This window comes from Mya arenaria, chromosome 2 (assembly GCF_026914265.1).
Source record: "Mya arenaria isolate MELC-2E11 chromosome 2, ASM2691426v1".
In the NCBI taxonomy this organism is placed as follows: domain Eukaryota; kingdom Metazoa; phylum Mollusca; class Bivalvia; order Myida; family Myidae; genus Mya; species Mya arenaria.
Genome location: NC_069123.1, coordinates 23,129,487 through 23,156,016, shown reverse-complemented (window position 1 = coordinate 23,156,016; position 26,530 = coordinate 23,129,487). Strand labels below are relative to the sequence as shown.

General features: G+C 35.5%; 1 protein-coding gene across 1 annotated transcript in view; it reads left to right on the top strand.

Annotated features, from left to right (window-relative positions):
- The first annotated feature begins 3,131 nt into the window (after positions 1–3,131).
- LOC128208519 (tolloid-like protein 1) overlaps positions 3,132–26,530 on the top strand; it is a 39,465-nt gene continuing 16,066 nt past the window's right edge. The window contains exons 1-6 of the mRNA XM_052912082.1: positions 3,132–3,618; positions 14,307–14,598; positions 17,516–17,823; positions 19,066–19,186; positions 20,467–20,645; positions 24,978–25,211. Of these exons, the coding sequence (XP_052768042.1) occupies positions 3,450–3,618; positions 14,307–14,598; positions 17,516–17,823; positions 19,066–19,186; positions 20,467–20,645; positions 24,978–25,211 (1,303 nt within the window). The 5' untranslated portion in view covers positions 3,132–3,449. The remainder of the gene's footprint in view (positions 3,619–14,306; positions 14,599–17,515; positions 17,824–19,065; positions 19,187–20,466; positions 20,646–24,977; positions 25,212–26,530) is intronic.

Here is a 26,530-nt window from a genome sequence, read left to right as displayed (position 1 = left end):
TTTCAATCGTTTCTAAAGGGTTTTCGCTGCTTTGATTAGATATCATTCAATAGGAAAATACAATACATCATATATATCATTTCCTTTTATGAGCATACACGTTTTGTTTAATGAAAATAATTTCTTAACAAACAACTCCACCAATAATTCCATTCAAAATGCACAGCGTATCACTTCAGTCGACGTCATGATCCCCATGTATTTAAAATTACAATGCATGCCCCTTTCAATCGCTTCTAAAAAATAATTCTTAATTTTTCCAAGCTACATGTACTTCTTTAAGCATCTTGTATGTAGTTGTCTTTTACAATGATTGCTCAAAGTTACAATGGCCCTGTGGGTTAAAGATGCTCTGTCCACGGGGTAACAGGTTTTGTTGTTCCTGCGTTTTGATCCAGGAGGTTGTATTTAACTCAAGTAGATTTTTGCAGATTCGGATTTCACAAGGCACAAGCCGAGTAAAATCAAATTTACAAAAAAACTACCAGAATCAAATATGACATTCCGCCATATCCGGATCAAAATGCAGTACTACTAACCCTTTTATTATATACATTACTGATTAGATCACTTAGAAGCCACATCTTTGCATAATAAATTTCATTTTAAGGATGCACTCATTGGTTTAATGACGTCAATTTAATATTGCGCAACATACTTGTTATGACGTGACGTCACAAGAGTGGTATATGGCCGTATTGCACTGGAGCGGAATATGGGTCAAAGTATTTTGTGATATGTATTGCATGTGGATTGATGATGGGTATATAATAAAGAATAAAATAATGTTTGGTATTCCATTCTCACTAGCAGTGTGATGAACTGCTGACACCATGTTATGAAAGTTGATGGTCAAAGTATTTAAAAGACATTTCAATATTTCATACTTTAAAAACGATATTCATCTCATCTTGGTCTACTCAACTTGCTTTGCTATGTACAAAAGTCTGCAGCAGTAATATGAATAGCATTAGACAGAAGGCAGTGCCTAATATTTATCAACAGCACTAAGTTATCATATTAACATGTTATATGAATTGAATACCAAGCACAAATTAAGAGGGAGAAAATTATTCTTCTCTTTTTAAATAAAAACTTCTTCCTAATAGCATTGTGTATGCAGTCTGACATAGGTGTACAATGTAGATGTCTTTTACAAAGATTGTTCTAATTTAATTTAATAATATTTTATTGCATGAGAACACATTTCACAATGACAATATCAATACAAATTTCAACACAATATTTAGACCGACATTATAAAATCAAGCATGCAAAGGGATTGGGCCACGAGTTATGCCAACATCAGTTACAGCCCTCTCCCGAAACGTCACATTCTATACCAAGCAAAGGTGTTTATAAGCAAAATAAAACAACAATAAGAGTAATATCTAATGTATATTGCATTGTTTAAGTGAAAAAACCCCACATGATACTATAATAGAAGTTGTAGAGAAAGACGTGTGAGAGAAAGAGAGATCGAGAGAAGATGAGGTCCTGATACCGATTGCTAAATTAGCTAAAACGTTGGGAAGTCTTAATAAAACGTTGAACTTCACTAAAGATCAGGACGTGGTCCTCTTCTGAAAGGTTGTTTAAACCAAATAGCAGTTTATCTGTACTGAGCGGATGGAATTTTCGAGTATTTCTAAAGAGATTTAATCGCTGGTTGGTGAATAGTGAACATCGAAATGAGAAGTGTTCAGCATCTTCTTCTACATTGCAATTAATACATAGTGGAGAGTCTCGAAGGTGGCTGTGAAACAAGTCGGAATTTAGGTCATTGCAAAAGTTTCTCAGTCGCGCATGATATACGTAGAAGCGACGTTCTCCACAAGTATAATAAGATGGGATGGGGGTTTGTTTAAATTGATCTTTTAATTGACGCTTAAACATTGAGAGAGTTGGTAAGTGTCTTGTTTCTATATCTAGTGAATTCCACAATGACAAGGATGACGGTATCGTTGAACGATTATATATTTCGAGGCGTCTATTCATTGTATTAAAATTTTCATTGTGTCTCAGATTATAAGGATTAGAATCATTGACTGTTTGTGGAAAGTGTGCTGATAAATACGACGGCAGTTCACCGTGGATATATTTGTAAACTAAAATTAACTTTGCATTTTTCTTCTATCCGACAATGAAATCCAGCCAAATTCCTTAATTAATCTAGCGATTGAAACTGAACGTGTGAGACCAGTAACAATTCTTGCTGCTTCGTATTGCAGTTTTTCCAAGGTCCCCTTTTTCATAAATTGTACAACTATCCCAGACAACTGAGGCGTACTCTAGAATTGGGCTTAAATATGATATATAAATTTGAGGAAGAGTTTTACGATGAAGTTTATATTTTAGGGCTTGCATAGAACCAAAGATTGTTCAAAGTATGGCCCTGTGGTTTAAAGCTCCCCTGAAAAAGAGGTGACAGGTTTTCTATATAGTAAATAATTACATCATTGAAAATATTCTCTGAAACTGCAAATAACAGACCTTTGATATAAAAGGATTTGATCAAATTAAAGAAGTATGTGTGCCCCCCCCCCCCCTACCCCCCCTCACTTTACACACACTTAACTAGATTTTTCAAATTTCCTTTGCAGCTTGCAAGCATTTTTAGTCTAAAGTTTAAGCTAGCCCATTAAACAGTGATCCCTTGTGATGTGAGCCGATTTTTTTCAATGCTTAGAATATGGTGGTCAACATTCCCCTGAATGAAGCCCTAGTCCATCAGTGCTTTCAGCACTTTGATTTTTGACTTTGTGTTCATTAAAGTTCAATTCAAACAACATAACGAAAATATGACACTGTGATTGTGAATAAACGGCTCAGGTCGATTAAGATTTTTTTGCCAAAAAGTAGTTACTAAAAATTATTCACTCTGTATAAACCTCATCAATGGCAACACATTGATTTTTTTTCTTGGCTTAACTTTGTGTTCTTTTTTAATAGTGGCTAAAATTCAGCTCACTCAAATCTTTTTTTTTTAAAATGAAACGTTGACAATTAGATATTTTTGATTTTCGACTAAGATCTTTATAGAAACGGCCCCAAAGCGGACACGGAATACGGAATACCTACGGACGCTTTCGTCCACACCGAATACACCCAGTGTAGAACCATTCATACCCTGTGCGCTTCTATAACTTAACCAATTCGCCCATAGTCTCGTTAGACTTCTCAACAGAGTAACTTCGCTACGCTATAGTATCAGTAGTTTAACAAGTAAGAGAGAGAAAGTTACGGGTTATTGTTAAGGGCTTTATAGGGGATTCCATTACGAGACTGATTGACACTATTTGTTATTTTATCTGTAAGGTGTAAATGGATTATTCGGATTAGTGTCTGGTACTCGGATTTTGTTTTTGTGTTGTTCATTAACAAGTGGTCTTGAAATTGTTCGATAGGCAGTGTGTGTATGCGTGCTGGAAATTGATACATACAGCAGAATGGAAATTCGGACGTGGTTTCAAGTGATTTTGTGTCAAATCTCGACTTTGATATTGATAGTTAATTGTGAGAAAATGGCTACTGTTGGAATAATAGAAAACGCTGCTAAACATGGAACTCACCCTTACAGAACTTCAAACGATATGTACATGGATCCATGCAAAGCTTGTAAGTTGTCAACTTCGGTACCTTTATATACAAAACTATATTTTATATTGCATTATATTTTATTGTATGAAATATACATTTTTTTTAGATATACTTAGATTTATACAACGATACATGTACTAAAAATGCAACATCCGAAAATACAGAGCAGGCAAGGATTCATGCGTTCTTTATGAAAAATAAAATGCAGTAAAGTAATAGAAATGTTGTGATTTTCAAATCAAACACAAGTCATCGGTATTATTTTAATGGAATTGGAACAGTTTTCTTCAGTTTATATTCATAGCCGGGAAATTCCAGTTAAACTGCGCGTAGCTTATTCTTATGTAAGGAATAAAACTAATGTATAACGAGAATGATTCACCGGTAATCATGATTAAACTAATAGAAGTAACGGATCACCTAGACTTGAGCCGCAAAGACAAAGGACGTAACCCGGTCTGCAGATCTGACGAAGCTATTGGCAGATTCATCAAAGTATCTGGCAGATGTGCATACATGCATGCATTGGAGTATTGTCAGGAGAGCCACTGGAATTGTGGACAAATAGACGGAGTGCTGACTTCCAAACAAGTCCAATAAATAATTAACTATGCTGCTGCATTTGTAACTACGGTATTAGCCATTAGCGTGACCTCCACAGCTGCTCAGAGAAGTCTCAAACTTTATTTATGTTCATATTGTTAATGAAGGTATTTTACTTACTGAAGGTTATCGACCCACAAATAACAGGCATTTCTTTAATTAAATCATAACGTCAAAGTGTGATGCCTGGTGATCATTTATGATTTAATTACGTTTGGAAAGGTATTGCTCGCTTATCCAAATGTTGTTTGACGTCAAAGATGGCGATCATGACGACGACGACGACGACGATGACTATGGCGATGATGATATTGATGATTGATGATGATGATAATGATGATGATGATGATGATGATGATGATGATGGTCGTTGTAAATGTAGTTGTGACGCTACAAGAGCAAATGCCACTCAATGCATGCACATCCTATTCTTTAAAGCATATTCATCATACAACCACTGCGACCTCTCTCCCTGTTAAAATGAACAAGGTATACGCGGGAACATCAAATGAAGTCATCAAAAACCAAAGCTACTCATTATGAAACATATTCCTGTCAGTGCCTATCCGTCTCATTGCAGCTGATTTTGTTTATATATCAACAGCCAACATCAAATGTTCGCTTCACTTTATTTACCTGATCAATTTCTTTTGAAGCCGAGCTAGAGTTTCGTTCTCGCTACTCGGTATATAACACAGGTTTAATGACGAAATGGATGAAAACAGGGTAATAAAGAAACCCAATCTCCGAGCATCAAGTGTCGGGTTGGCTTTGTGTAACTCGAACCGTTTTACTGCACATTGAGAATGTCTGAGGTAATGTTGCAATCCTGCCGTCTTTCAATACAATTTGTGTTACCACATTTAAGTCATTTTACGTCACTTTATTGTACTAATATTGGATACTAATTGAAAACATGATTGACCCTAACAGGTAATGGTGCAGAAAAGGACTTTTTCATTTACTCTAATTTATATGTAAATGTTTATGTATTACGACTTACCACATACATAGAATATCGGGTGGAAATTGTATATGATCTTGTCATCAAATTACATATTGAAACATTTTGAAAAAAAAAACACAACTTCAAATGAACCGCTTTATTAGTTAGTCATGTTAAAGGTCCAGGGACAGTGAATTTACGCAAAATTGTAATGTAGGTTTTAGATGGACATGTTGTACACTCTTGGCATCTTACATGACATCTATCAGAACGATTTACGCCTGTCGTTGTAATTATAACCTTAAAGGCCAAACAAAGTTTGATTAGTTGTCATTTTTATTGAACTTCCTTAATTTTATGATCCCACACATTGATCTTTCAGTCCATTTTGGAGCCAAGCATATATTGATTTGTGGGAGAAAAAATCAGATTTTCCGCAATTAATACAATTGTTTTGATATACCAAATTGAATGAATAAATGTCGAAAAAATGATTCCTATGTGAAGGTTACCATGTTTAATTTGAAAAAAAGGTGCAGAAAACACGGCATTTCTACCTTATGAGACGAGGTAGGACGAGTAGATCACAGTCAATCTTCTAGCATTTAATATGTTTGCGTTTTCAGCTATTAAATATACGGTGACAATCTTGCTATAAGTAATTAATATTTTCCATAAATGCATTATTTAGTAAGTAGTTAAAGGTTTATCAGTCTAAATAGATGTTTATTATACATGTGTATGTATGAGAGTCACTTTAAGAGGAAACATTTTGAGATCAATCAAGTATAAATTCGTGTCGTATATACTATTTGTATGTATACTTTTCACATCATCTTTCTATGATTCATTTGTATGTGTTTTAAGTGCAGAAATGACTTCAATTTTTGAAAACTTCCCACGCCCCCTTCTCAACTTAAAAAAAGAGAAAATAAATGTTGTTGTTTTTCTTGGCAAAACATATTTAAGTACGGTCTTGCTGGGATGCTCCCCGCTGACAACTCCATTTAAAGGGACCGGTCCGAATGATGATGGAACGCCTCATTGAAATAGTGAGATAGGAAGATACCCATCGACCCCGGTAGTCGGTTACACCTGTGTATTTTATTATTGCAATATCTTGATCATTATTGTAGAATCTTTCCCGGAGTCTGGGGATCAAATTAATTGGAGGTCTAATAAAGTTTGGGATTACAGAATCTATCAAATCTATAACAAAAACGTATTGGCATCGTTCAGTTTGGTTTCTTCCATTAAGTTCATCTGACGGTGAATCCTGGTATAAATCATTTTATATTAAAACAGTTTTTTGCTATCTAGAAATGCATGTCAAGTAAAAGCACGTAATGCTTGCTTATTGATAAACAAAATATCAGAAAATGTGAAAGGAAATATTGCAAAAATCTCGAATCATTTCTCAATCCCTTCAAAAACCAAATACGATTTCCTTCACAAATCCTTCATTACACGCACCTGTGTATGTACGTGCACAATCTGGCAACTAAAAGCTACAAAAAGACGCACAACAATATCTACAAGCTATAACGTTATCAACATTATTTTGGGTATAATAGTTGTCAGAAAAATTGCATACGGGTCGCTTCAGTGGAAATGACTAGCATTTCTAAGCGTCTGTGCGATTGTAATTTGTCAGGTTTAATTACCGGCGACACGATATAACCCGCAGCTGAGCCATTTCGGTTTTCCGGCTAACATTGCCGGAATGTTTGTAAGTCGGAGTCACGAGGGCCCCGCCCCTCGCGTACCGAAAACTCACTATAATTTTTTTTCTGAATCCTGCGTAACATCTTTAACAAATTTAAAAGTCAGCGTACGGAATGAGTACATTTTTTTTTAATTTCTGCGTACCGCGTACCAACCTCCTGCGTACCAAGCTCCTGCGTACTGAATATCGACCGTATTAATGAGTAGCATCTGAAATAATATATCCTAGACTGAAATGCGATTATCCGTGTCTCTTAGGCAACGATTAAATCACAATGTGTTTGCCCTTACCCGACCCACATTTTGATGGGTTGGTTTGAAGGTAATTAGGTAAGTTGATAGGTAGGTAGGAAGGTTTTTGCTTAATTCCGTAATGAAAATGAGCAAAATAATAATAAGAGAATATGACCGCCGGAGAAGTAAAGTTTGGGTTACGAGTATTTTTGTGAGTCGGACTTTTAAAGGGACACGCTCCTGTAAATCGCACTTTTTATGACGAAATAAAGTGTGGCAAATCATTAGAAGTGTTAAAATTAATATACTGACGGCTGGAAGCATTCAACAAATGTTGATTTATGCTCAACTATTGTATACATAAGTCCACGAGTCTTCAAGGATAAACATCCCTCGATTTATGTATGAATCCTTGTGGGCGAGCGGTATTGTTGTCAGTTATCTAATTTGTTCTTGACTGTACTGGGGTGGTCTCGCTCCCCACGATAACCAGGGTTTTTGTTTATTCTTTAATTGTATTTTTCTGCAAATGTCGATATCAAAGAGTAAAACAATTATAATATTAGGGTTTTCAAATGCATCGTCGTGAAAAAGAAATCGGTCAAAAACATGAGCAAGTCCCTTTAAAGGACAAAACAATTTTTTGTTAATTTTTGTCCTATTTACGGAAGATAAGCATTACTCTATATAATCGTAGCATTTTGCATCTCAATAATGAACTGCGACGGATGCAGTATTTAATCAGATAAATTGTAAGTGTCTGCATCTGAGTATTTTTATGGAAGCGTCCTAGTGCCGCGGTATACGATATATGTCTAATGAATTATCTATGTTTGTAGCATTCGATATATAGATTACATACAAATGTGGTAACAAGCAGAAGATTATACAATATCTGTCATTAATGAATACAAATTAATGGGCTAATTTGTTCTAAATATAAACATGAAGATGAAACAACATAGTCACCAATATTGCGTAAAATGATTACCTGTTGTTTTTCCGATAATGATGGAACTAAGTATTCAACTGCGGAGATACTTAGATTAGCGTGCTAATGATTCCAAAAAGTATTCTATAGTTCATATCAAAAAGGAATAATACTTGTTTCTTGAAAGGAAACTGCTATCCTGATTTATTATGATCCTCAAATTGAACGATGGTTGAACTGATCTTAAACAGACAGATTTGTATCGAATAAGTAAAAATAAGGAAGTTATTGGTGTATAATTAAGTTTTCGTTTTATTTAAAGTGAATACTAACGAGTTGGGCATCGCTTTCAGTCATTTTTTTATACTTATTTGACTTTAAAACACATCTCTCAAACTCATTTGCAATCGAAAGCTAAATGTTTTATTGTATATGGAATGTTTTCATCACAGAGAATATAGTTGGTATGTTGAAACTCTCGATACGTTGACTTGTAAACATCATTTTCATTGATGCATTTTAATAAAAGACGTTATATATGCCTTTAATGAGAGGCGTTATGACTCATAACAACTTGAATGGCCACCTCCAGTAAGATGTATACTTCCGACAAATATGTACGCGTCACCCACAAACCTCTGAAATCAGGATTATCGTTTAGTGAAGTAATGACATCCGCAATACTGAATAGAATATACATGTATTTCAATAAAAACTGTACATTTTCAGATTCCGCAGTTGCTTTCAGAAAAAAGACTGTGTATGAGATGTTTTCATAACGCATCACACGTGATAATTGAGTATTTATTCAAGACCATAAATTATATATTTTATTTTTCACCATACGAAACCGCAGACGGGCTTTTTCTTTATCTTTAAGAGTGAAAGTGATGACCGTATTAACGATAATCTTGGACAGATAACGCTCGTCAGACCAATCAAATTGCTCATTTAGGCGAAACTTCTTCATTCGGAATCCTCTATGCGTGAAATGAGTACGCGCGTCAACCGAATATGACAGTTTTCTTCAGTTGTCCTACAATAATATCCACGAGATATCAAATGTAGCATTTAGGACACAAACATTCATTGAACGCGCTGGACAGATATTGTTATTTTGACAAGTTCAGAAATGGGTAGCGTGTCACCTCCCTAACTGAACTGACAGCTCGTTAATTTATCTTTTTCTATAGACATGGACTTCTACTAACGTATTCCGAACACATAATGGAATTCCATTTACTATATGCCATACTCGATAAAGATTGACTTATCGAACAGATCACCGCGCGTCCTATTCATGTTCATTTGGGGCATTATCTCGGATAGTCATTCTGCCATTCATTTTGCCGTCGGTATTTTTTGTGTCAGAGGTGAACACTCTATGAAGAACAATGTCGTTGCAAAGGGTTATGAATTTAAGGCATTTAAGAATGCACATGTCTGTGAGATTCTATTAAGGAAAAAAATGTTTTGTCAAAATCATTTATTTATGTTTCTAATTTTATTTATTTATTTATTTATTTTATTTTTATTATTTATTTTTTTGGTGGAGGGGGAGGGGTCGAAATGGTACAAATAACATTACAATGAAATAACACCCATCCAGCAGTTAACGTGAGGGTACCGTATGATGACCGTATATTTCTATATGGGGTGGGACAAGTGTTTCGGTAGAAATGTGAGCTAGCCCAGTGCAAACACGGGGCTGTGTCCCAGCATATTATGCGCACAACCTTGTTCAGGGACAGTGTTTAAGACAACAACATTCAGTAACAATATTGTTCACATTTGTGAGTATTGTTATCCATTTTCTCACAAATTATTTTACTTTTTTCTGAAAGCATGATTTAAATACGTATCGATTTGAGAATAATGTAGTCGTGAATGTTATGCTCCAACAACCTTTTACAAGTGTTAACTAAATGTGTAACTACTTTCTAAGCTTTATGTGTTCTGGTTCTCAAGAAGCTGACAGCAGAGAATGGAACATTCGGAGCACGTCGGCCATTTTCCAATAAAAACAACCTCGGATGTATATGGACGGTTTACAATGTCAGTAGCCATTGCATTAGATCACGTATTGATATCAATTTAGCAGTTAAACTGTATAACCTTTCTCATGGGGACCTAAATTATTTATGCAATTAAACACTTCAATGGGAATCAGTTTGATTTTAGTAATACAAATTACACGTTTAAATAATACAATTGATTAATACCATTATTTAAATTTACACGAACTACTTCTACTGATGATCCGGCATACGTCCGAGGTTAAAAATGGCCAAGGTGTTCCAAATGAGACTTATTGAGCGGTTGCGAAACTCTACATGCACTAAATAGCACCCGTACACATACTTTGCGAACTCCCTCTTTCCATTTTTATCGGTAAGCTCACCAACTCTTCGAAAAAAACATTTACCTTATGAAGTAGTAGATGCAATGACCGTTCATTTCAAACAAGTCTCCTACGACATTCGTTTATACTAATATGTGAAGGCAGCTGACAGGTGATATGAATGACTTTAGAGATCGAAATCTGTACTGGTGAACCTTTAGAGCGGTCACGAGAAAGAACCCATGATAGGGTTTGGACCTACAACCTCTTGGAGGAGAGGCGGACATTTCTTTGATCAACCAGACATTTAAAACGTGTAATTGTATACATGGATAGCGTGGCATTCAAAACGTAGCCCACACGTACACGTCCACGTAGGGTGTAGCAGCCCCTTTATTGGGGGGTAATATGCCGACAGCTGAAGGGTCTTTTTATTGTTCGTTGCACACCGATTTTTTTACCACGCCTAATGATATTTGTGCCTGTTATTGTTGTTATTGCTGTTGTTGTTGTTGTTGTTTTTATTATTTCCGCTGTGATTGATATTAAATGTGTTCTGGAACAGAGGAATCATTTTGTGGTTCACAGACGAACGATCATATTTCCACTTATGCCGTTTATTCTCATCTAAATTTAATGGAACCAACGTGATGGTGTCAATACCAACAGCAATAGTTTATGCAGCTTTTGCACAATGGAAAGCGTCAGAAGTGCACATAACATTTTTGCAAAATAAGTAGATCAATCATTTAAAGGGATAGTTTACGACAGCAAAGCCACAATCGAGTTAGATCTCATTAAAACGAAACGCTATTCCTTGAATGATTTTGTACCGTTCAATACCCGGTATTTCACTGTAGACAGTCAGATATTTTTGAAAGATTATAGTTTACAATTAACAGATAATCAAGTGCATTAACACCTTCTTCAATGAGGTCTTTAAGCTGATTTGCATGATGTATGCATTGTTTGGTTAAACGCATCTAGTGCCTGCTGCAGATGCTGTTCCCCCCCCCCCCCCCCCCCCGTCGTGCATAAAAGTAACTAGACTGGTACCCTAAGCAAATCAAAGCGCTTAAAGCGTTGAAAGGCTGCCGGCCTGCTCCATTTAGTGAAAATAGTAATGTAACTTGTTCAACAAATTAACACAAACATATTAAGATAGTGCATATGCATGCTCATGAATTCCTTCGCAACATACTTTTAGATTTTTTTTATGCTGATACTCAATTAAATCCAACCAATGGAGTACCAGTCACTTGAACTATTCATTTATAATGTGGAATATCCAAATAATTACATGTAAGTATTGATAAATTCTCAATTGCATATTGAACCTTATATGGAAACTAAACTAAACTAACCAAGTTCATCCAACAAAAGGCATTGGGCATGGTAATTAGGTTTATGTTTATGGTCTCTTTCTACAATAAAACAATCCTCGCGCAAAATTCCTCTGATCGAATCACCCACATACTAAAGTGGAACTCTTATTCAAAATCAATATATGTAAAACAAACATAAATTTTGAGGGATAACCTCTTACTACTTAATAAATAATGAATTATGGAAAATATTAATTACTGGTAACCAGATTACAACCGTGTATTGAATAAGTGAACACGCAAAAATATTAAATGATTGGTGAGTGCTAAATGATTAACTGTGATCTACTATTGTCTCATCAGGTAGAAATACCGTGTTTTCTGCAACTTTATTTCGAATTAAACTCGGTATCGTTCATGAGAACCATTCTTTTCGACATTTATTCATTCATTTTGGTATATTAAAACATTTGTATTAATTGTTGTAAATCTTATTTGGGAGTAAGAGTGCAGCTTAAGTCTCACTATATGTATTGATGTATCCCCAACTATAACATAATGTCCATGGGCCGTATTCAATAAGCATCTTAGTGAACATTTTTAACTTAGTGAGAATATCGTATTTTTTTATAAATTTTTATAATTTTTAAATACTCGCAACTTTTCATCAAATTTATTCATATGCGTATATTGTTAAGACCATTTTCTTGCTGATTTTCATATTTTTGGTCTACAAACATTGTTCGTTTTCTGAAAATTCAAATGAGAAAAATGGCAATGTTTCACTAAGTTGAAAAATGTTACTAAGATGCTTAATGAATACAGCCCCATGTCACTCGTGGACAAAAAGGACATAATTATGTCAGTGGTTTATAAATACACATATGCAACATCCTCAAGACTTTGGGCTGAAATTACTAAGACAGACTGAAAAATCCTCACACACTTTCCATTCCATTCCGCATTACACGACTATACTCACAAATTGCAGCAGGTCGAAACTCAACAAATGCTTTAAGCGCTTTGATTTTAATTCTAAAGGCGTATAATATGCATTTAGTAATGGTTAAAGGTTCTTGTATGGTAAAAGGTTCATCAATATAGTCATTGCTGTTTGAAGGATTGTACTTATTTTAATTGAAATCAAACATGAAATGGCCTATTTTTTTTCAATTTTCCAAGGCCGGGATTTTTTTCTTTCCAATATTTATTTCGATGCTTTTTTAACATATTATTTTACTATTCATAAAACCATTTCAAATGATAACACAATCCGATGGAGTCATCTGGCATCCAAAATTCATATACAGTAACCTTACACGGGATCACTTATGTTTTTGTAAAATACACTTTTTGTATAACGAAATAAAGTGAGGCAAATCATAAGAAGTGTTAAATTTTTTATACTGCCTGCTTGAACCTTCAACAAATATTGATATATGCTCATATAATGTCTTTGAAGTCCACGATTTTGAATAGCGTTAGTAAGTACCGAAACATGAGCGAGTCGCTTTAAGAACAAACTTCATTCGAATATAATGTGGAAGTGCAGTTGGTGCAGATGGATGATTTCAGTAAAGCATAAAAAATAAAACATACGTATGGCATGAAAAGCATGAGGATTAAAAAACCCATAACATATTCTTACAAAAATGCACTTGAGCGGTTAGTGTGTCAGACATCGTGAGTGTATTATCCTTGAAATGCACGTGAACACGTGTTGGATGTTCCTATTACAAAATTGACACGAGGCGAAGATTGTAACATCTGGTATTGTCTGTGAGAATGAATGCTCATTATGACGCATACCTTGCATCTTCCTGCATCTAGTTGTGATGATTCAGTATAATTATAATGTATAAGTTATTACATTGTACTACCCGTTCTTATGCGGCGTCGATTCGAACGTATACAATTTATATTACATAAGGTCTTGCGTCAGTATATCACCCCCTCCCTCCCCCAGATGTGTTTGTTTGCTACAAAAATATGTTTATTCAATTTCATGATGCTGTCTTTGACTAAATAAAACACTGAATGGATTGATACCAGTACCAAGTCACTAATAATATTTCTAGATATGAAATGCCTGCGGTTACTAATTCGATTTAAAAATATCAAATCTTACATGGTTTTTGAAGCGATTGTGTTATAATGAAGCATGCATCTTGATATTAATTCTACTTCAATGCATAAACTTAATGTTTATGCGTGCAAGTGTATTGTTTATTTGAGTTTATCAAGGTCTGCCCGCACCCATTGGCTGCATTATGGCTGATTGTGACGCCATCACGACTTAAATTGTGTTTAAAGGCTATAAGTGACATGAACTAGAAGTGACAGCAATTCGCAGTCAAATCCAGACACTGGAAGACTTGAAGAAACAGAGTGAGGTAAAAGAGATCCGAGTGCGATACCTTAGCTTTTTGCGAAGATACCTCTTGGTGGAAGTGAATTAACATGTCGTGATTTTTATCCACACGCGACAGAGAAGAAGCACACATATGCGCATGCGCGGGTGGATTACAATATTATTTTAGACGAAAATATAACTTATGAACGAAAATCGAATTTACATGTTTTGATTTTGTCTTTTTTCAGATGGATACATGGGTGATATAGCACTTTCAGAAGAAGAATATAAAGACTATACACACCAACACGACTATCTACGAGAAAAGATGGGTACTTCAATAGATGATCTACAAATAGAAGACCCCACAACCTTGCAAGTCGGGAAAAACGGCCCCTTCACGCATCTAGATGATCTCATAGATAAGGAGGCGAGTAGTGAAAAATACAACAAGGATAAGATGGATAAGGATAAGACGGGCGAAAAATCTTCGAATGATCTCAGTAAAAAGAAGAAATCAAAACGAAAATGTCAAAAGGGGTAAGGTGTGATTTTTGGTATTTTATTTATGCTGGTGAAAATGCCAAAAGGGGTGTGTCGTGCCATTTGGTATTTTGTCTGCTGACGAAAATGAACGAATATTACAAAAGCGATATGTCGTGCTATATGGTATTTTGTTTGCTCAGTAAATGTCAGCTTTTTTGCCGAAGAATCGTTTTAAAAACCCTGAAAAATATAGACATTGTCGAGGAAACATTTGTTCTTTTTGGCATTTTTCTCGATCATTTTTCCTTTCTTTTATACCTGAAAGAAATTGAGTTATAACAACAATTTAACATACACAATTCATCAGAGATACAATGTCGAAAATAATCAAAAACAATGTCCGAGTTAAGTGTTTCAAGAAACCAGCTGTACGCCATGCTGTGCACGGGAAACACGAGTCTTAGTAAAGCGTGCGCGAGCTGCAAAAGCCAGTGCCCTACAGTTTATGATCTCTCAGCTTGAGGCTGGCCTGGAAACCCTCCTTTTTAATCGATAGAACAGATTTCCAATATCTCGAAAAATCTTGAATATATATATATATTTTAATTCTAAGCATACTATAGCTGAACAATTTGTTTCATAAACCAATTAAACAGAGCATGATTTAGTTGGATACAATTATTATATCTGTTTACCACACTCTTCGAAAGGAGAATGTTTGAAATAAAGGTCAATACAAAGGTGGCGAGTATTGATTAGGCCTAGGTCCCTGTTGTGTAATATTCTAATTATGAAGCAAGTTGAGTCTTTCGAATGAAATTATTTCTATGATTAACAAGATACTTTTTGTTGTAAAATCAACTTTAAGTAAGAAATTGATTCGATGAAATAAGATACTTAAACTGATAAGCCATTATAGCCGGATTTTAAACCTTTCTTGTCTAAAACCAGAAAACGTAGAGATGAAATAGATGGTATCATTTAGACACCAACTAGAGGCCTTCTCCGGAGTACCTTCATGTTGGATCTGCCACGCCCCGAGACTTACATTTACTGCTTTGGATTAACATAGCAATTAAACTTCAAAAACATTATCTTAAACCAAAATACTGTACATAATTTATTAATTAATGATTTTATATACTTAAAACAGTAAATGTTCTAATATACATATTGTTTTACTGTTTTTGGAGAGAAAACATATGTTATAAATATACAGTATTTTATTAAGTATCGAGTATAGTTCCTTTACCAAATTTGGTCTCTTGCGAAACATTTTAAAGCCGTTAACTTTTTTATAGAGATATCTATCTTTGGAAACTATAATGTGGTATAAGCATCATATGTCATTTGTTATACTTTGCACTAAAATATCAAGGAAAGCCAGATGGGCAATACATGGCCCTCTGGACCCTTATGGCCATCATTACATTGCACTTAAAGCAAGTAATCAAATATAATAAATCACACACTACTTCTACAGTACTGTATATGATTTGAACATTGCGGTGCCATCAACTCATATTTGTACATTCGTAATTAGACTCATCCCTGCTTGTGGCGGTTCATTAAGTTCAGCCTTCGTCACTTTTACAAAACACCAGCCTGACATTCGTCGTTGCGACTGGAACTGTTACTTTTCACAATAAAACAAACGTGACTACAAACTAGCTATGTGTATATTGTTTGTCTAATTTGAAAAGAGCGAGAGGGGCACGGTAGTGTTTTCTCAACCATAAAAGGAGTCCGCCTCTCAACCAAGTGGATGCGGATTCGGTTCCCAATACGGGAACCTTATTAAATGTCATCTAAAATGGACATCCGTACTGGTTTCTACACAGGGAAGAGATATGTTTTTAACTTTTTATAAAAGCTTTATTGTACGCTTGGATCGTCCCAATTATCATCATCGAATTAGTATAAAAGTAATGTGTTACATTTGGTGCTGACAATACATATGAGGTCGTTGCAGCATCAGTCAGATGCACACACTATGCACGATGGCATTACAACAATCTGCTACACTTGTGTAATGTCTACAAAGCTTGCTTCCACATACCTGTCTGATCAACAGTTTCGAGGTTGTGTGCAGTTTTATTCGACAGGTTGCAATCTAAAACAGCCCGTGTCTTAATAATTTTTCTTCGGTTGTTTGCATATTTCTTCATAATTATATATTATAGTCTTCATTATATCAATCACGAAAAGATAAAATGGTATCCGAAGTTCAGTCTGTAGAAAAAAAACCATGTCTTTGCTTTAAATAAATTCATCCAGCTTTTACTGGTTATATTTGAAATTGCGTGCAACTGGGTAAAATTATAGTATTGAACACTTTTGAATTTGTGTAGAAGAGCAGTCAACAGGTCAAATGTCAAGGTCTTACTTATTATGATGTTCTGTATGATCAAGAAACATTGTAAGGATGGTTTGCGGAGTGGCCATGAAACATTGTAGGTAGGTTACCATTTGACGAGAAGATATCCCCTTATGATTTAGTGATTCACTGATCATGTTTTTTTTTTCTTATTTCGGCTATTTTTATTGCAAAAATTCGATAATGATCACAATGCCTAAACGTATCGGTTTTCCACCAATCAGAAATTTAAAAAAAAATGAAGAAAAGAAAAAGTTCTGTTCGTAAACTTTAGTTTTTAATTGCTGAAGTCATAAAAGTATTTGAGTATATTTTTAACATTCACACGTATTTATGAACAAGGGTGCACGTCATCTTAAACACCGCAAAATTATGACTTTAATTGCCACTGTCAATGCACATCCTCTTAAAACACTCTAATGCAACTCAGAGTGCATGCTTTGGAAAAATACGACGGCACACATGAAACAAACTTACATATATTTCTTTTCTTCATTTACTTGTCATATTTTGTCATGTGATCCATTATTATGAAACCAGCCTCAAATATTGAATATTCATTTAAAAGAAGAGTTTTTTTTCTTTATTTGATAGTGACCTTCTATGCAAGGAAATGAAGAAAAAAGAGAAAGGACGACGTAAACAGGAACGAGAAATCAGACGACAGCAGAAACAGGAAGATAGGCGACAGAGGAGATTGAAGAAACTCAAGCTGAGACAAATGAAGCGAGAGAGGAAGCAACAGGAGAGGTTAGCGAAGAAACTGGAAATGAAGAAAGCACGGAAAATGCAACGGAGGGCGGAGGAAGCGCAGACGAGAGCGAAAAGGGCGGCAACTGCGCGCCCTGAGAGAATCTGGGACTACGGGGTGATTCCGTACGAGATCGAGGCTAATTTTAGCGGTAAACCACTTCATTTTGGTTAATGCAAATTAAGAAATAATAGGGTAACTTCTTTTCAAAAATTCAATGACTATTTTATTGATTTGGTTGGCCACAGTAACGTTAAGACAGGTAGGAATAAGTTATTCCAGAGGTATTCAAGTAGTGGTTGAAGAGTATAAGTGTTCAAGATTATATTGTGTCTACTGGCCTAGTCTCTGTTTTGATCTTCCGATTGACCTGATTAAAATCCATAACGGCTGACAGCTGATTTACCACACCTTAGTAAGGAATATTTGAAAAGAAAACTGCACACTCATTGAACAAAATACAATTTCGACCACCAAATATTTTTGTTTATTAAGCAAGCGTCAATACCACTAAAGGATAAGTTTGTAATTACATGTTTCTCATGTGAAGCCACATACACACGGATGGAAGAGCTTATTTGTGTTGAGCAGCGAATGAAAGTTTAAAAGCAGGTTGAAACCAAGTTCCAGTCTATAAATGTTATATCGGGACATCGCTCTTCTCTCAGATTGGCACTTCTAGAATAAGTCAGAAATTAAGTGCAACGATCTTATCCTCTTGGTCTTAGGGCTATTAACGATGTATTCGACTCAAAGTGCGGTTTTTATACACCTGAGTTGGTTGAAGTGTTGAATGATCCTCTAAATTATGTTCTTGGAAGGTAAACAAGAAGCTGATTCTGATTCAATTGTTCAAATAAGATGTCATGCTGATTTCATTTACATTTTGAACGTGTCTATTATAAAATTGGCAAAATAGTTGCGTACGTGTTTTAGAAGATGCAGCTCCAGATGTTTGCCGAAGATTGAAATGAACTCTTCTTACCTTGAACAGAACGCTTTAACGACTTTTGAAAATAGTTCCTGTTTATTGACATAAGATGAAAATAGCGTCAGTTGATAGTCGACATAAAATCCCTATGCAATGTGCAATGATATGCTTTCAATAGCTCGGTAACAAGTATTTCTAAGGTGCCCAAAGCCGTAGTTAATGACTGAAAGCATCAAGTGGTTTACTAACAAGTCTTTTTATTATTATTTTTTATCAAAGGAGATCAAAACAAAAATAAGTCGGTAGTATTGATCCAGAAAGTGTAAAACATTGATATCATTACATACATAAAACAATTTCACCATCTGTTAACGATGCTGCCACCAATGCTGTGGGCAGGAGTACAGAGTACAAATTGAGTAACAGTACATGTATATACTTAACGTTCGTATTGTTTCGTAGGTGCCCACAAAGCGTTGTTCAAGTTGGCGATGCGACACTGGGAGAATTATACGTGCGTCTCGTTCGTGGAGCGGACAGATTCCCACCAGAGTTACATCGTCTTCACTGAAAGGCCGTGCGGGTAAGTCTGCCTTCTGGCTCATAAGGCTTAAATGGCTGATTGCGAAAAAGGAACGTGTGACCATGGCTTAACTAGTATATTGCTGATTGAGGAAAACAAAGTAACCATGGCTTAAGTCGCACATGGCTAGTTGAGGAAATATATGTGTAACCATGGTTTAAGTCGCACATGGCTGGTGGAGGAAATATATGTGTAACCCTGGTTTACGTCGCACATCGCTGGTTTTACCATGGTTTAAGTCGCACATGGCTGGTTGAGGAAATATATGTATAACGATGGCTTAAGTCGCACATGGCTGGTTTAGGAAATATATGTGTAACCATTGTTTAAGTCGCATTAGGAAACAAATGGTTAATCATGGCTTAAGTCACATATGGCTGGTTGAGGAAATATATGCGTAACCATAGCTCAAATCGCATATGGCTGGTTGAGGAAATTAATTTGTAACCATGGCTCAAATCGCATATGGCTGGTTGAGGAAATTAATTTGTAACCATGGCTCAAATCGCATATGGCTGGTTGAGGAAATATATGCGTAACCATAGCTCAAATCGCATATGGCTGGTTGAGGAAATATATGCGTAACCATAGCTCAAATCGCATATGGCTGGTTGAGGAAATATATGCGTAACCATAGCTCAAATCGCATATGGCTGGTTGAGGAAATATATGTTTAACCATGGCTCAAATCGCATATGGCTGGTTGAGGAAATATATGCGTAACCATGGCTCAAATCGCATATGGCTGGTTGAGGAAATATATGTGTAACCATGGCTCAAATCGCATATGGCTGGTTGAGGAAATTAATTTGTAACCATGGCTCAAATCGCATATGGCTGGTTGAGGAAATTAATGTGTAACCATGGCTCAAATCGCATATGGCTGGTTGAGGAAATATATGCGTAACCATGGCTTCAGCAGCATATGGTTTGTTTGGAGAACGAAAAATCGTGACCAAGGCCGCATGTGTCCTATTAATCTGGGCTATATACGGGCGGGCCATATGGTCTTAAAAAGGCTATATTCGAGTTGGCCAATATGAGTATATACGGGCTATCGCTGGGCTACTCCATATAGGAGTCGTATTAGGGCTATATATTGGCTGACCCATATGGGTCCCATAAGGGCTATCTATGGGCTGGCCTATATGGGTCATATAGTGGCCTTTAACAGGCTGACCATATGGAACCCATATCTGTCCCTTTTGCAACTTTAAACAACAAATGGAACTTCATGGTACAAGTAATTTCTACATTTATTCTATAATTATCTTTTACAGCTGTTGTTCTTTCGTGGGCAAGCGAGGCAACGGCAACCAGGCAATCAGTATTGGAAAGAACTGCGACAAGTTCGGCATCGTCGTACACGAGCTGGGGCACGTGATTGGCTTCTGGCACGAGCACACGCGACCAGACCGGGACGAGCACGTGAAAATCATTTACAAAAATATCATGCCCGGTAAGCGAACCTTGTTATTAAGCGGTTTTGTCTTCATGAGTATACAGCCTCGAAAGCAGGTCCGATAATATGACATGCAATTACATAAAATGTAAAAATTCAAACTTGGTGAAAATGTATGTCCATTTTAGACTGGGTCGTACTTTTTTGTAAATCTGAAAAAAGACCCCCAAAACAGCTGATTTCCAAGAAATAATTGAATATATCAGAATCCACTTGTCAGATGTGCGTCTGTAAAGTGCCAGCGTTAATATACTGAGCGATTTAAGTGAATATGTCTTACGTGCCTCTTTAATTAATGTCGCTTACATGCTTTCTGCACTCACCACTGATGAATGGGTTATAGATATGGGATGTCAATGTTTAGCGCCGACAATGTAAAAGATCCTGGAAAAGTTCTTGAACCCTTTCAGCAGTGTAAAAAGAGAGCCGAGCGTTCTTGTAAATCTCTAAATGGCTATAGCACTTGACCAAACGCACGGAACTCTGCGATTAACCATCAAAATAGGCAATAATTTAGAGTTTTTTCTAAAGAGTAATTGGCAAAATCTCGTCGGTTCTCGCCATTTCTCATTTTTGAGGCGTGGGGAGATTTTTACGCAGATCATATAGGAAGCGATAAAATGAATTATGACTTTCTGGCGTTACTAAATTATCGATGAACGCTTGAACCGGTCATTTACTCATGCCATGGTGTTGACCACCGCATTTCTGGACGTTCATGCCAGACGGACATTAACGCTGAAAAGCCCCCATTTATTTAGTATTTCATGTTATCCTTATTTTTTCATGGGCCAAAAGATATAGTAGCACTACATATTGACCTGTTAAACAAACGTCAGTTTTGATATGAATTTATTAAAAGACGCATTTTGAACACTAGAATAAAAGCTGCACTCTCACAGATTGAAAGTTTTGATATTTTTTGTATTTTTTGTCTCAGAATCAGCTAATTTTGGTATCAATTCAGTCATATAAGATAACACACAATTTAACAGATCTCAGTTGTTTAGAAAAATGCCATTTATTTTTGCTTAAAGCGTTAGTAACGCCTTTAGCTATAAATCATCAAGTGCGATCTGATCTTTTGTCAACCGGCTTGTATTACTGGTTTCCATTTACGCAGCAAAAGGCTCATTCCAGGACAAAAAAAAAAAAAAAAAGTTGACAAAGTGGTCAATCTCTGAGAGTGCAGCTTAATAGTAAATTATTATTAAATTTACAATTAGTTACAATGGGTTTTGTCAAATGTTTGACCAGCGAATTGTATACAACTTTGATAAATTGTCCACAGGGTATCTTTTGACTAGTTGACTCATGCGATTGGTTTGTAGTTAATATTGTGTAAATATTGACATTCAATCAATTGTATAAATTTTGTTAAGTTTTTGGTTTGGCCATAGTTATCCAAAATATTTATTGATAGGTCAATATTTATCCAAAAATAACTATTAACCAATGAAATTGTTTTGTTGTGCAAACTAGCCAAAAATAGCCAGTGGACTATCAATGCTTATACAATTGGTTGCTGACAATAAACGTTTTGGATAACTATGGCCAAACCAAAAGCTTAATTGGCGTGAGCTGACCCCTTTCTTCTAGATTCCTTTCATTTATTGAGAGTTTAAAACTCTTTAGATTAAAACAATGCGATTTTAACTTGCCTGTCAATACACATGTATATACAATTTTGCATAGTTGATAAGATTACAGGCGCGTAGCTAGGGCCAATTTAGGATAACGCAGATCGATGCCTAACCCCTGCTTCCCCACCCCCTTCAGTTTTTATTCCAAACTCGGGGTTTTTGGTATGACAAAAAACTCCGACCTGTCAGAATTTCATTTGCGTGTTGCGTACAGTCAGCTACGCGGCTGGATTACAATGTAGACTATACAGAACACAGACAATTAGACATGGGGAATATCTTCATAATATCCCAGTAGCATTAATCGCTAATGTGATCGCGACTTGTATCGACCACTAATCAAATCATTGAACCTCCATGCCCTTTGTAATAAAGGTGTAATTAATTTCTTATATTCCCTCACCATCGGATTGAACCTCTAATAATGTTTATGGACTAAATATTATTACGAAAGGCATAAGAGATAATTTCGTAGAGACTCGAAAATTAGTTTTGAGTATGATTACTTGGATACTAATTAAGTTTCGTGGCAATATCTTCAGTTATTCCTCACACTGGAGACTTCTTCATCACATGAAGCTTGTGTTATTGATAGCATGGTAGGAATATTTGGGGGTCTGAGTTAGATGTTGGCCGAGATTAGTGTCCATTAAACTGGCTGGATTTCCTTTTAAAGCTGAACTCTCACAGATTTACCGTTTTGACAACTTTTTTTATTATTTATTTTTGTCTTGGAATGAGCCAATTTCTGCGTAAATATCTGCAAACCAGTGATATATGACTGCTGACAAAAGATCAGATCGCAGATTTTCATATTGCCTTACGAAAGATAACGTTTTATGGCTAAAAGCGTTACTAACGGTTTACGAAATGCATAAAATATCAATTTTTGAACTTTAATATAACAATATGCGATCGGATTTTTTGTCAGCAGTTTATATCACTGGTTTCAATGCATTTTCGCATAAATTGGCTCGTTCAAAGACAAAAAAATAAAAGATGTTGTCAAACGTTCAATCTATGAGAGTGCAACTTTAATAGGAATGTCTATTCCATGTAGAATGTTAAATCAAAGACAGACACTGCTGCCCTGAACTAGCATTGCATGTTTACAAAATCTAAATCGGTTAGAACACACAAAGTATTTGTTCAACTTATTACGTAGACAATCTATAAATTTGTTCTTATATATAGAAGTTGGTCACCATAACAGCCATTATCTACGTGATCATATGTAGATTGCATTATAAATGTACGTTACCATCATAATATTACCTACGTCATCATAATTATGTTCATTGCATCATAAATGTACTTATAACCATGATAACTTGTGATTACGTCATCACATTTTAACTGCATCATGAATGTACTTATAACCATGATAACCTGTGCCTACGTCATCATATTTTCATTGCATCATAAATGTACTTATAACCATGATAAACTGTTCCTACGTCATCACATTTTGATATAATCATAACTAGATATAATCTATGGCATCTTGTGAATCAGGACGATGACAACTCGATGCACTCTTACTCCCAAATAAGATTTACCACAATTGTTTTAATATTCCAAAAAGGATGAATAAACGTCGAAAACAATGATTCTTATGAAGGATACCGAGTTTAATTTGAAAGAAATGGGCTTAAAACACGGTATTTCTACCTTAAGAGACTATAGTAAATCACAGTTATTCTTTAAGCATTCACCAATCATTAAACATGTTTTGCGTTTTCTGTAATTAAATACACGGTTACAATCTTGTTATCAGTAGTAAATAGTTTCCATCAATGCATTATTTAAAAGCTGATGCTCTTATGAATCCATAAAATAACAATAATGGTAACATAGAGTATTCATAGCTTTTCGTTTTGTAAATTAACGGAACGTGTCTCACAACGAACACGTGTAATTGCCTCTAATCTAGTTTTACCTTTTTTCCTGCTTACTATTGCGACGTTCATTACTTAACAGGGGTTATTCATTCGACTTCTATACACAAACATAATTTGTTTATTACCCAGTGTCTTGTATAGTTTCCTGGCAATAATATAATGATACAACCTCTATATTAGATCTAGTTTACATTTACTCTAGTAATTATGCACCTCGGGTATACTTTAATATAATAAGTCGCACTTAGAGAATGAAGTGACTCAAGAATTTACGATGGTTTTATGCGAACGCCGAACTGGTGGCTGCTGTTAGCGGTTTGATGTTTGGAAACAGTAGGTACCTGCATGTGAATGTTTCAATTAACATCTAATATAATACAAGAACGAGGCAACCCAGTGCCAAGACTCATCTGGTCTTGAACAAGTGTTTAATTTTGCACTGCAATTGTGTGTCTGCCGGAGTTCATATACTGGCCTATTTTGAACAACTATACAATCGACGAATGCCCACTTTCAGTTAAAGGGACTGGCTTATGTTCTGGCACCCAAAATGCGTTCCCTTTAATGCATCTGAAAACACGTATATTATAACTAGTTAACTCTTTGATACCGAAATTGAAGAATAAAACGTTTAAAGTATAAACAAATACTATGGTGTTAGTGGGGTGCGAACCCTCGCCGGTACAGTCATAGAATAGATCCTTGACAATGGAACATGTCTGTTTATTGAAAATACTGAAGCTTTTTTATTTATATTTTTATTTAATATTTTTTAATATTTTCAGGGCAGCAGTACAACTTCAACAAGCTGACGCCGCTAGAGGTGAACTCCCTAGGTGAAGATTACGACTACGGTAGCATCATGCACTACGCACGCAACACGTTCGCACGTGCTACGTACGTGGATACCATCCTGCCCCGCAAGAAACCGGAAATGGAAGTTAGGCCGGAAATAGGGCAGCGCGTGCGGCTGAGCCCCGGGGATATCGCCCAGGCGAATAAATTATACAGATGTCCATGTAAGTGTTGCTTTCATTTGAAGCAACTGCTGAATCGTAATCAAGCACTCTATGAATACCATTAGACAATCTTTTGATAATCTTTCCACCAACTTTTAAACGTTATAATTCCACCAACTTTAAAACGTTATCATTTTACAAACTTTTAAACGATATCATTCAACAAATTTTTAATTTATATCATTCAACCAACTTTTAAACGATATCATTCAACCAACTTTTAAACGATATCATTCAACCAACTGTTAAACGATATCATACCACCAACTTTTAAATGATATCATTCAACCAACTGTTAGACAATATCATCCAACCAACTTTTAAACGATATCACTCAACCAACTTTTAAACGATATCATTCAACCAACTTGTAAACGATATCATTCAACCAACTGTTAAACGATATCATACCACGAACTTTTAAATGATATCATTCAACCAACTGTTAAACAATATCATACCACCAACTTTTAAACGATATCAGTCAACCAACTTGAAAAAGATATCATTCAACCAACTGTTAAACGATATCATACCACGAACTTTTAAATGATATCATCCAACCAACTTTTAAACGATATCATTCAACCATTTTATAAACGATATCATTCAAAAAACTTTTAAATTATATCATTTAACCAACTGTTACACGATATCGTCCAATCAACTTTTAAATTATATCATTCTATCATGTTTTGTTTTGATATTAATTCCACCAATTTAGTGGACATATTATAATCAGTTAACAAGTCTAAATATGATAGGTAAACAAGTCGGCATATGTTAAGTGAACAAGTCGGCCTTAAAAAGGTGAACAATTCGACGTATACTAGGTGGACAAGTCGACACATAATAGGTAAACAAGTCGACGTCATTTTGACAACTTGTCGTGTTATAATTTATCAAGTTCACATAACACAAGTCGGCATTTTTTATCAGCAAAACATTCACGAAATACGCTTCAATACTACATGGTCTCAGCATCAGAGGCTCCGATAAACGCTTTCATACAGCATGATCACACACTCAGGATATACGATATACGCTTCTATACAGCATGATAACACAATCATGATATACGATATACGCTTCCATACAGCATGGTAACACAATCAGGATATAGGATATACGCTTCCATACAGCATGATAACACAATCAGGATATACGATATACGCTTCCATACAGCATGGTAACACAATCAGGATATACGATATACGCTTCCATACAGCATGATAACACAATCAGGATATACGATATATGCTTCTATACAGCATGATAACACAATCAGGATATACGCTTCCATACAGCATGGTAACACA